Source organism: Phoca vitulina, unplaced genomic scaffold (assembly GCF_004348235.1).
Source record: "Phoca vitulina isolate PV1807 unplaced genomic scaffold, GSC_HSeal_1.0 scaffold97, whole genome shotgun sequence".
NCBI lineage: Eukaryota > Metazoa > Chordata > Mammalia > Carnivora > Phocidae > Phoca > Phoca vitulina.
In genome coordinates this window covers 408500-420698 of record NW_022589800.1, presented here as the reverse complement: position 1 = coordinate 420698, position 12199 = coordinate 408500, and the positions used below count along the sequence as shown (strand labels likewise).

General features: G+C 49.3%; 1 protein-coding gene across 1 annotated transcript; it reads right to left on the bottom strand.

The window, feature by feature from the left end:
* Window positions 1-1245: 1245 nt before the first annotated feature.
* On the bottom strand, window positions 1246-11867 carry CD244 (CD244 molecule). Its single transcript, XM_032397159.1, has 8 exons — window positions 11645-11867; window positions 11286-11555; window positions 9575-9682; window positions 9066-9133; window positions 6945-7004; window positions 4989-5051; window positions 3674-3733; window positions 1246-2449 (listed from the first exon to the last, which is right to left on the bottom strand). The coding sequence occupies exons 1-8, from the start codon at window positions 11865-11867 to the stop codon at window positions 2369-2371; spliced, it is 933 nt and encodes a 310-aa protein (XP_032253050.1). The 3' UTR covers window positions 1246-2368.
* Window positions 11868-12199: the final 332 nt, after the last annotated feature.

The following is a 12199-nucleotide window of genomic DNA, read 5'->3' as shown; positions in this document are numbered from 1 at the left end:
ATTTTTAAGTGCTTAAAATGCCTCTAGCATATAACCTTCCCATATTTACCCCAAAGAACTTCTCTCCTCGTTGTTCAGTCTGGATGGGGAACAACCATAGTACCTCTCCTCTCCCCACAGCTATGGCTCAGCCCTATCTCCCTGCCTGTAAGTTGCACTACCTTTGACTTATATTCATGATACTGTAGTGTACGTTTTTTTTTTTTTAAAGATTTTATTTATTTATTTGAGAGAGAGAGCTCATGAGAGGGGGGAGGGTCAGAGGGAGAAGGAGACTCCCTGCTGAGCAGGGAGCCCGATGCAGGACTCGATCCCGGGACTCCAGGATCATGACCTGAGCCGAAGGCAGTCGCTTAACCAACTGAGCCACCCAGGCGCCCGATACTGTAGTGTACGTTTGTGTCACGTGCACCTGGAAGCCCATGTCTGTCCTTTAATGTTGTGCTTCTGTTGTCATACTTTCCTGCACGTGTCCTGTGGAGCCAATATGTCTTCTGTGTCCTGTAATGAGTACTCCCGGGGACCAACCAGTGCTTCATACGCAGCAGAAGCTTAACGACTGCTTCTTCACTGGGTGGTCATTGCATGGATAATCATCCTCATAAGGCATTATTACAGAAGCTCAGTGAAGACATGTAATATGATAATGCTGTACATTATTACACTCTAGAATACAGCACCCCTAAAAGCATAACTGACCAGTTCAAGATCTACACAACTCAGGATGCATGAAAGCCCGGGTCAATGGTCAGTGTCTCTGGTGTTCATCTGAACTGTTCCAACCCCCATCGTTTCCTGCTCCCTCTGCTCACCAAACTCCTGACTCTGGCACTGACCTGCCAGTACGTGCCTTGGAGCCCCCAGACTCCTTTTGTATATGTTTTCCTGGTTTTTTACCCTTGACACCTGCTTCAAAATGTGGTCTGTCCACACTTGTCTCCAGGAGGAAACCAGCGGGCCAGCCAAACAGCCCCCACGGGAGAGGGATCAGGCAGGGCATGAGCAAGTGCAAGCTGTGGCTATCCCCCATGAGACGGAATGGCCTGGGATCTGGGGATCTGGGGATCCTGGGATCATCTGCTCCAATGTGAACAAGGCTGGGAGACTCCGATGGCTTGCAAAGAATCCAGACCCCTCTCCAGTAGGAATTAAACAGACAGGTGTTTATTGATGGACACAAGTGCCCTTTGGCAGCTATAGAGAGGAAAAGTACAGAATATGGAAGGGACACATAAATTTAACTCAGAAAAGAAACAGAATGCCTCTGAATAACAGCATAGTTTTATATTAAATTCATATGTTAAATACAGAATGGGGCAATTGAAGAACCAGGCTCCATGCAATAGCCACTGTTGGGGTCTCTGAGTAGGACCTCTTTCGGTTCACACTCACCCCCTTCCTGGGCTCAGCCGGAGTCTCAACTCTGGTCCCCACAGCCTCGTGGAAGAGTCTGGCCTGACGACTGAGGGGAGCCCAGCAGAGTGTCCAGTTCCCAGCTGCTCAGCCGGCTGAGCCCTTCCTCCAGCATATGCCGTGGGGAGCGCTTATCAGGACTCAGAACTTAAATAGAATATGGTTTTCAATTGTGAAGAATTTGTGAAGAAGCTCAAGTAGATTTCTAATAATGTGTTTTTGTAAGTCATACATCATACTGTAGGTAAAGCTGGTCTCACTGTCCAATTATCAGGACAGCAATGGGCTCAGGGTGATTTTTCCACTCGGAGATCAGCTTGCTTTGCCCCATCTACTCTCACTCCTGCCCATTCTCCCTCGTGACCTAGTGGCCAGAGGTAAAGGTTTAATATGCGGTGGGGGAGTTTCTCCTCTGTATTCGAGGAAAGCCTAGACCCGTCCCCCTTGGAGGAGTGGCCAGCCGCTTACAGCTACTCAGTCCTTCCTCACAGAGGGGGCGCTGTTTCTCTTCCTCTGAGTCGCCATTATCTTTCCTCCCTCTTTGGAAGGTGGGCCTGGGCAAGGGGAGGTTCTAGAAATGTGGTCATTCCAGATTAGAGAGGAGGAAAGATGAGTAAAACATTAGAAAACCAGGGGAAGGGATCTTGATGCTAATAATAACAGCACGCTGCATTTGCATAGCACTTGATAAATTTGCTGTGTGGCTCTGAACTTGCTTTGCAGTCTTTTATGAACTACCCAACCTGTCTACCCATTCTCGTCCAGTCTGTAAGTTGAGAGTTATTATTTAACAGTCTTGCTCTGATTAGCAATCATTTTCAAAATAAGACATAGACTATAAACGAAGTCCCATGTCCTCTCTAGACTGTGCACCATTCTGTAGACTCATGTGGTGTCCTCTATGGAGCTGATTCCCAAAGCAATGCTGGGATATAAGAGAGGACAGCTGCAGCAGCTAGGAATATACGCAGAAGTTCTCCAGCTCCTTGCGGCTCAGTCGTGCAGGGTTCTGGGCTTTGAGTCGTCTCTTTCCAACCTGTGGGAGAAAAGAAGAACTTCAGACCCTCTCCCACTAGGAGATCCTCATAGCAACCTTGAGACATACAAATTATTACCCCCATTTTACAGATTAAGAAAATGAACCTTGAAGTGAAATAACTCAGGGCCAACAACTAGTATGAAGTAAAGGAGGAGCTTGAAGCCAGTTCTTCTGGCTCCAATTCCAGTGTTTTTTTAACATGACCTAAATTGCTTTGGCCCACACAGTGTCCTCTACAACCCTGGGCTGTCCAGTTGGCTTTGATGTGGGACTACAGCTGAAGCACCAGGAATCCCAGTGGGCACCCATCCACCTTCTCCCTTGTGACCACCGGCAGCGTCTTTATTGGACCACAGGTGGAAGCTAGTGGGTGGGAGTGCCCTCCATGCCTTAATTTCTCTGGGTATAAATGGGAAGTATAATTATACCTATCTCACGGCATTCTATGAGGATTAAATGAGATAATTCACATGAAGCCACTAGCAGGCTACCAAATACATAATACACCCCCAATAACTTTTGAGGCCCTATTTTTCATTCCCTAAATGGCCTGATGGGACTCAATTCAGCCACCAGGCTCAATGGTCACTTTACAGTGTCCATTCCAGCAGCAGCTTAAGATTACCTATGCCCCAGAATGGTTCCCAATTACTTGCTAACTTTAGAAAATCATTTAGATTTATTTATCCTCCCTTCTCTGCTCCCTCACCCCACACACCCTTGGAAAAGAGAGATGTCCAGTGTAAAGCCCACAGCTGGGGAACTAGCTGGAGGACAGCCCTAGTTTAAAACTCAAGCTCCCCAATAAGAGTCCAGCCCTAACACATGCTATGACCTTGAATTAGACCCTTACTTTCCTTGGACCTCAGTTTCTTCGTCTCTAAAACGAAAATGTGGGTAAGAAGATCCCTCGGGGGCACCTGGGTGACTCAGTCGGTTAAGTGTCTGCCTTGGGCTCAGATCATGATCTCAGGATCCTGGGATGGAGCCCGATGTTGGGCTCCCTGCTCAGCGGGAGGTCTGCTTCTCCCTCTGCCCCTCCCCCTGATTGTGTGCTCTCTCTCTCTCTCTCAAATAAATAAAATCTTTTAAAAAAAAGAGAGAAGAAAACCCCTAAAATCTCTACAACTCTGAGACTCTGCATGGCTTTTTCACGAGTGTTCAATTTCAAGGCTTTTCTATGGGCACTGAACCCATTCAGAAGGAGCTCCAGAATCTTACCTCTTCGTAGATGGTATAACTGGAGGAAGAACTCTGGTTCTTCTTCTTCTTCGATTCAAACTGGAAATTCAGAGGGTTAACAGTGCTCAACTTCAAGTCAGGAAATGTCCCACTCCTCACTGATATGAGAGGCCCCCAAAGAGACTCAGGGCCCAAAAAAATCCCTGAACCCACAGCCAGGGGTGAATAGAATCTCCTACCCCAAGAGTAAGTAATGGGGTTTATAGTTTCCGGAGAAGGCACAATACATACTTGTGTATGACATGACATTTCTGAACCCAAGTCAGAGGTTGGTATCCCACACCCACATACCTCTCAGATTGACACATACACACATTCCCAGCACACACACACACACCCCGAGTGTAAGCACTCTGGCACACACATCCCCTGACCCTGGCGAAACCCTAGAAACACTGGAATTCAGAGGCACTCTCAGTGGTAGGTAGAGTCTCCTTAGTAACAACAAGCATGTGACCATGGTGCCTGTGACCATCCATATGGCCATGCATTGCAGCATATAACTTAAATATAAATATCTCTCATGGTGGAATCTTAAGAGATTGAATGACATATTGGAAGGAGGGTGAATAAAAAGTCTGAAAATCCATAACCTCTCCCCCATTTGATCTTGACCTGCACGTACTCAACACTTCCACAGTTCGGCATATTCCCAACTTCCCATACTACCACATTAAGTTTATGTCTTTGTACTGTGACTCCAGCCTTGGAAATACCATTCTTCCAACCCCTCTCCCAGCCAAGGTGAAAAAATGACCATGGGCACCAGGTCCACAAAAGAGCTGTGAGCTTAGCTTGGAGTAGGATTTGAGGGGACTGTGATGGGTTGCCTCAGCCCAGAGGCCCCCACAAGCAGATGACTGGTCAGAACCTATATTTGGTTTCCTGAAAGTCAACATTGTGTCTCTCTAGGTCTGGGCAACTCCTCTGGCTCTGGGCTATATTCCCCCACCTTGGAAACCCCTCTAGTATCTCTCGTCATAGCCTCAGCTGGCCTCCAAAAGACGGCGTGGTCTCTCTACAAAGCACCACCTTTCTGTCTCTGATTGTCCTTGTCCCATAGAAACTCCTAGAGGCTCCTTTAATCCACTGTTCTCTTAGTCTCAGAGCTGTTCTTTTTCTCCAAACAGAACCAGAAAGGCACTTCTAGTTGGCCCATTAACATTTAAATACAGCCATTTAACCCAAGCTGCTCAGATACACACAATGGAAGTGCACACACCCTGTGCAAACTCATGTGCACGTGCAAAATCCACATCCGCATCCACAGAACCCCCTGGAGGAGGAGACTCACCTTCCAGGAAGGCTGTACCAATGCATATAATGTATTTGTTTCTCGTGATGTAGGAGCAGAAGACTAATGAGAAAAGAAATAAAGGTATTTCAGAAGCAGAGATCCAACAGAATCCTAGGGAGGGAGGTCATCTCTTCCACCCCTCCCCCCAACCCTGCCCAGACAGAAGCCCTAAGCATTAGTGAAAGGAACCCTGGACTCAGGAGGTCAGACAACCTGAATGCTCGTCCCCCTCTGTCAGTGAAGATAGCATTATTCTGTACCTGTATTCTCTGCAACCCTTATAATACACCTACATGAGAGGAATGATCATCATTTGCCCCATTCTACAGATGAGGTTCCAAAAGGGTAAATAGCCCAAGTCAGACAGGGTATTCACAGTAGAAGTGGAATTTAAACCCCAGACTCGCCAGAGGTCTTTCCTCAACACCTCAGTGCCTCCCGTTGGCAACATGACTGCCTTCTCTGCACCTGAACCAAGTGTTCTCAAAGGCAGGTAGCCATCCTTCTTCTAAGAAGCTCCAGAGGAGGAGGCTCCTCACTCAACATCTCAGTCTGAGATGAGCTCTTCCTTGCATTTATTCAGATTCCTCATGCGAGAATCCAATGTGGCTAAAGCCAGAAAACTAGCAGGTAACAGTCACTCCTACATCTCTCTTTAAGGCTCTTGGACTTTGACCCACTATCAGTGAATCATATTATCTTGTGGGGAACAGGAGGAGACAACCCCCAACTTGGGAATTCCAGAGTGGCTGTGAGGGTTGAGCACCTCCCTCCCTCCCTCTCCCCCTTCTTCCTCAGCTCCTCTCTTCTTTCATTGTCCTCCCTTCCCCTCTGTCCTTCACTTTCTCCTCTTCCTCTTTCTCTTGATCTTTCTCTGAAGCCTATCACCATTCCTCTGTCCGGCAGCTTAGCCACCAAATTGAAGAGGTTACTGCTTCAGGACTTAAGTCTTTAAAAAAGAAAAAAAATTGTCATATTTATCAGAAATTTTTCATCACTGGCCACCAAGAGGCAGTGTTTCCCTTGAGACAGATGCCCCAGCCCGGGTTATCGATAATGTCATTTTAGCTGTCAAAATTAGAGGATGCTTTTCCAGTTTATGGTAAATTTCTATAATCCCAGAACGTTAAAGTCAGGGAGGGGGCAGTTGGAGTGGAGGCTCAGAAGCCCTTTAGCTCAGCTCTGCAGCCTAGAGCATATTAGTTAACCTGTGTCTGTCTCCTCATCTGCGAAATGGAGGTTGTATTAGACCCACTTCATGAGGCTGTTTTGTGAGATTCATTAAGAAAATAGACATAGTAAGTACTTAATAAACGTTATTGTTGGGCGCCTGGGTGGCTCAGTCAGTTAAGCATCTGCCTTCAGCTCAGGTCATGATCCTGGGGTCCTGGGATCCAGCCCCATGTCAGGCTCCCTGCTCAGCGGAGAGTCTGCTTCTCCCTCTCCCTCTGCCCCTCTCCCCTGCTTGTTCTCTCTATATATATATCAAGTAAGTAAACTTTAAAAAATTGTTATTGTTAAGGCATTGTAAGATAAAAGAGAACAACCCAGATACATCCTTTCCTGAAAACAGATATAAGGAGCCGAGATTAAAACAAAACAAAACAAACAAACTATAAGGGCCCCAAGTGTTGGAAGTAGCAGGGAGAGAAAACAGAAGCTGAGTCCCCTGACGAGTTTCCTCCTCCTACCGGCTCTCTGCACCACACCTGCTGCCAGGCATATGGAGGGAAAAAGAAGACCTACATCAGACTTTCCGGCTCTGTTCAGCTCTGCCAAGACACTCCAGAGCCACACAGATCTTTTCAAACAATTTAATGCAGCTGAGGCCACGCTTTTAGATTCTAGGAGCACGAAGCCCTTATTCTGCCATTCAAGAACTGTGAGCTTCTGGAAGGCATTAGGAAGCCCCATAGACAGGCCTGGAACAGATTCGAGAAACCAACGTGGTACCTGGGACCGGATCACGGAGTACATGGTGCTTCCTTCTCCGGGGCGATTCTGCCTCTGTTCCTGCACAAGAAAGAGTAAAGGGGCACGTGGTCAGATGGCTGTGTCTGTCCAGATTGGGACTGGGTGGGGAGAGACACAGCAAACAGGAGGGGCTTCCGGAAGCTGGTGAAGGAGGTGGTCATTCGTCACCCCAGGATGGGGAGCCGCAGTAGAAAGAGCAACTCACAGGACTTAGTGTCACGTGCAAGGGACCACCCACGTGTGAAGGGATTGCACCGAGTGACCCTGCCCAAGGGGGCTCCGATCACTGGCTTTACGTTGGTAACTTAGAAACTTGCCTTTGCGGACTTCTCAGCCAAATTTGCCACATGACCACTGATAACGGGCTGAGCCCTGAGTGGGGCTGTGATCTGAGCCTTGAAATTCAGAGGCTTTCACTGTTTTAAAGCTCCCTCTCTAGATCGAGACTTCGTGGCCAGTTTGCCCTTGGCCTCAAGCCAGTCCCCAGGCAGCTACAGAGCTGGGGGAAGCCTTGGACCCGAGGCCAGAGGCAGAGAGACCATACCCTTCCTGTTCCCTTCCTGCCCACAGCAGACTGGGTTGGAGGTGTTTCACCCCTGAGCGCATATTGCCAGGCTGGGCTCTGATGGGGAGCAAGAAGAGGCCAGCAGGGTTCGTTAGACAAGGAAGGAGCTCAAAGGAGCAGAAAAACGCTCACTATCTTTGGAGGCTAGAGAGTCACGGGCATCAGGCAAGAAACAGAAGTTTCCTGCTTTTCTTTTTTGCCCAGACCTGAGTGAAGTGTCTCCAGAAAGGTCGGAACTGGGCCCCAGAGTAAGAACACATGAACTTGAGATTTAGGCCTTCAGACCGAACCCTGGAGCTAGCAGGAAGCCAGCAAGGGAGGAGGCCGCAGAGGGAGGAGCTCCTGAGTCAGAGGCAGAGAAACAGGCCTGAAGCACCCCCCCCACTTATACTCTGACTAGTTATTTTCCACTCTCCTCCTGCATTGACCTAACCTAAAGCAATCTTCATTTTGTGGGAAGAAACGCCATTTGTCACGAGCATTTGGGCTTCTAGCTGTAGATAGATGCACTTGCTCTCAGGAATTTGTCCCAGGAGCTGTTTCACATCCCGATATTCCACTAATGGGGCAAGGAAACAGGCCGGGGAAGCTGCCCCGATCCCTGGTTCCCACTGAGCCCGGACCCGAGGGAAGAGGCTTGCCTCTTCTACAAGGCCTCACACATGTGATAAAGCGGGAGAGCCCACGGCGCCGACTGCCCGCCTCACCTCCTCAGGTGGAGCACCAGGAATGCCGCTGGGAAGAGGGCCCTTCCCACCCCTCCTGGCCTCCCCAGCTAGGCACTGCCTTTCCCCTAGGCCTGTCTCCCTTCTGCCCTGCCGGGGTGGGGGGGACCAGAGCCGTGGGGGGCGCCCTGCAGCGTCTGCAGGGCCCTCCCCGGCTACAGCGCTGCATGCCAGGCTGAGGCGGCCACTCCCCGCAGACGACGGCGGGAGAGGTTGTCAGCGGATTCTCGGAGGAAGCCGCTCTGGCTCCTTGATTCTGAGCTAACCCGGTTTCTCTCTCTAGCACCTCAGCCGGACTCAGGCCTCCCCCCAGAAAGCTGGGAGCGCAGACCACTGAGCTAGTGACCACACTGGATGCTTTGGCTGGTCAGGCTGGCATCCTCCGCAGCCAGGGCAACAATCAAGGGACCCACAGAAGTAAACTTGGACGTGCAGGGGCCGGAGACAAAAGTCTTTTGTGGCCAGACACAAAAGACAAGAACGCTGGATTCTTCTTGGGGCTTAGTGCTGCTGGGAAGTTGGGGCAGAAACAGGGCCACTAGGGTGCCGTCTGGGGAGAGAAGAGCCACGTTCTGCCCGCTACAGTGGGTGTGCTGGGCTCCATCCTTCTCAGTAGGTTCTCCCTCGTGTCCTGCTTTTCCTCCACAGCCGGAGCTAGGAGGCTGGTGGGGAAGACAGATGGGAGGGCTGAGGATCACTTTGAGAGGACGCTTGTGTGGTACCCTTTGTCTCCCTGCTCCTAATGGCTATCCTCCCCAGAAGCTTCTTCCAGGCTAGTGGAGAGAGACCCCAGCCCCTCGTGTACCGTACTTGATTACTTCTGTTTTGCATGGTGTTGACGTCTTCATAAACTGTCAGAGTTTCCCCTTGGCTGGTCTCTGTGGGAGAAAAGCAGCAAAGACAGAGCTGCAGAGACCTCCAGAGGGTATCCTGTCCAGGCTTCTGCTTCTCACAGTTCCACCTCCACCCCAGACAGCCAAGACCTTGAGAAAGGTTCTAGGAAGGAGGCAGATTAGTGCTCTCCCCAAGATGCCCACAGACCACAGCAGCAGCAACCACCCAACATAGTTACTCCATCGGGCCGGGCTGTCCCCCAACAAACCAGCCACCAGCAGGCAAATCTGCACATTGCGCTGTAAACACGCCGAGGACCCCCAGAAGGTATGACCTGGGAGAAAGGGCCCAGCAGCTTTCCCTCCCCTAAACATGCACACACACATGTCCCAAGCTCCAGAGGAAAAGCAGGGGCTGTACTCCCAGGCGCATGCCGCTGGGGATGTCAGGTGGGACAACAGCACCTCCTGGGGACCCTCACTCACCTGACTGCTTCCTCTTCCTCCTCCACACACAGAAGCAGGTGAGGGCACCCAGCAACAGCGTGATTAGAAAAATCACGATGATCATCAGAAAGTTCACAGAGGTGTATTCTAGGGACATGGAAAGCACGAGGCCTGAGCTTTCAGCCTCTCTCTCCTCCCTTCCCACCTGTCTGCTGCAGGACTTGTTTCAAACCCACACTCCTCCCTCACGTCCCACTGATTGCACCATCAAGGCTGTCTCTCTGCAGTTGGGTGACTTCCCCAACTGATGCTAAGAGCATGGGTACTAATATCTGACCGGCCTGGCTCTGTGCCCTTGGGCAACTTCCTTAACCTCTCTGAGCTTCCATTTTCTCATGTATAAAAGGAAATGATGTTATCTACATAAGGGAGTGGAGCATATGATCTAATACATGTAAAGCATCCGGCACAGCAAATGTGACATCTACCCATTGTTTTGTTAACTCAGCAAAACATATCGCACCCACTCTGTGCCAGGCAGCCCTCCCCTCCCCTTCCCTTCCAGTCCTGCCACCACTGATCTTCCTCATTGGAACGTCTACACTTACCGTCTGTGTCACACATGTGCCCTGATGTGCGAGCCCACCAACAAGGGGGGCAGGGAAAGGAATTACGTGTTCCAGATGTTAGCTGGTGAGTCTCTTCACAAACATCACCTCATGTAATCCCACCAGCAATCCTGGGAGTTACCTATTATCATCCCCATTTTACCCAAGAGAAAAACTGAGGCTCAGAGAGGGTAAGGAATCTGCCTGAGATCACAGAGCTGGTGAATAATGAAACCACAGCTGACATGACCCAAAAGCCACTGTCCTTGTCACTCCAGATTGCTTCAGCTCGCTGGTTTCTTTTTTGCCTAGGAATGCCTAGTTTTGTTGCCCCTATTTGGCTGTAAGTTCCTTAAGGATAGGGACAGCAAGTAGGTTTTTCCCTGTGATGCCCATGCTGACGACACATTAAGTCTTTATTTATCCGATAAAACTTGGTGCAAACTTAACTCAAGATAACTCTTAGGATGACTGGGGAGGGTATGTGCTATGGTGAGCGCTGTGAATTGTGTAAGACTGATGAATCACAGACCTGTACCTCTGAAACAAATAATACATTATATATTAATAAATAAAGATAGATGATAGATAGATGAGATAGATAGATAGATCGATAGATAGATAGATAGATAGATAGATAGATAGATAGATAGATAGATAGATAACTCTTAGGATGAGCATAAGCAATAAACCAAGAAACTCTTCCAGGAACCCCTGTGATCATCCTTCCATGACCTAGGGCACTGTTGTACACCATAGTTACCTCCTGGGGAACTACATGGCTTGTGGGAGTTATCCTTCCTTGGGAGGAGGAAGCAAGTCTCCATCAGTCTCTCAGAGGAAGGAAGTGAAGATCAGCAGCCGTAGCAGGGCTTTGACCCACCAAACAGCTAAACATTCCCTACATGAAAGAAAAACTTGCATCTCCTAGGAGATTCTTGATGGGGATAAAATTCTTCCCAGACTAAGATAGGCCTGGGCTTATGGGAACTGTGTGCCCAGAGACCAGGACCACCCCAGGGAGGGGCACCAAGGCACTTGAGGAGGCAGCCAAGTGATCTTATACCCCAGTATCTCTGGCATGAGACTGATTATGGGGTCCAACACTTTCAGCCCCTATTAGTCCAAAGTGCTCCACTTACGCTTGTCAACACTCCGACAGCTCTGGGTGAAGGTGTGGTTTACCCAGCTGACCGGGTTGCTGACATTGCAGGTATATATGTCCAAGTCATTGACATCAATCTGTTCCTCCAGTTTGCTGAGATTGCTTGGTGTCTGGATCAGCTCGCTCCCTCTATACCAAACATAGCTCACATTATCACCTCTGGAGACCGAGCAGGACAGAGACACTTGGCATTTCCCTCTGTCCAGGACCTTCCTCTCCTCCACTACTTCAAGTGTCCCTACGTGATCTGGAAGCAGAGATTCTGATCAGAAAGGCACTGGAAATAAAAGCCCTGCAGGAGTCAGAGAGGCAGGCTGAGCTGTCCTAGGGACTCACCAAATACAGAAACCTGGAACTGGTGATTCTCAACTCTCCCACTGTCATCAGTCACCTCCAGGAGGTAGAGGCCACTGTCATTCTGCTGAGCTGTTTTGATGAGAAGAGTTAAATTCCTTTTTATAAAATTGAATGTCTTTTTGAGATGATTCGGAGTCCAAACTTCAGACCCATTCTTCCAAATCAGTATCACGGAAAATCCTGAACTTGAGTGCCTCTGCATCTTCCATCGAGCAGAGTTTATTTGCTTTGTCTGTGTCCTGGGGGGCAGTAACGAGAGTTGATTTCCTGAGAGTCCAACCACATGTTCAGCAGAATCTAGGGATTCCAGAAAAGAGAACCCAGGTTGGAGGCGGCAGGAAGGTGCCAGCCCTGAGCATTGCAGGCAGTTGGATGTGACTTCCCTTGAGCTAAAAGGAAGGAGGCATGTGTGAGGAGACCAGAGCCTAAGAGAACCTGAAAGTGTACTTCCCTTTGGTCTCCCCCCTCCCCAAGCTCCATGCCCCTCCTCTGAAGGAGCCCACCAACCAATAATGATAGCTAAAATCTCTTGAC

What these genes read in the sequence shown, in the direction of transcription:
- CD244 (XM_032397159.1), bottom strand. Translation starts at nt 11,867, where the DNA reads ATGCAGAGGCACTCAAGTTCAGGATTTTCCGTGATACTGATTTGGAAG. An exon ending in GAGGAAGAGGAAGCAGTCAG is followed by an intron (nt 9,134 to 9,574) that starts GTGAGTGAGGGT and finishes TTTCTCCCACAG; the next exon opens with AGACCAGCCAAGGGGAAACT. An exon ending in TGCAAAACAGAAGTAATCAA is followed by an intron (nt 7,005 to 9,065) that starts GTACGGTACACG and finishes TTTCTTGTGCAG; the next exon opens with GAACAGAGGCAGAATCGCCC.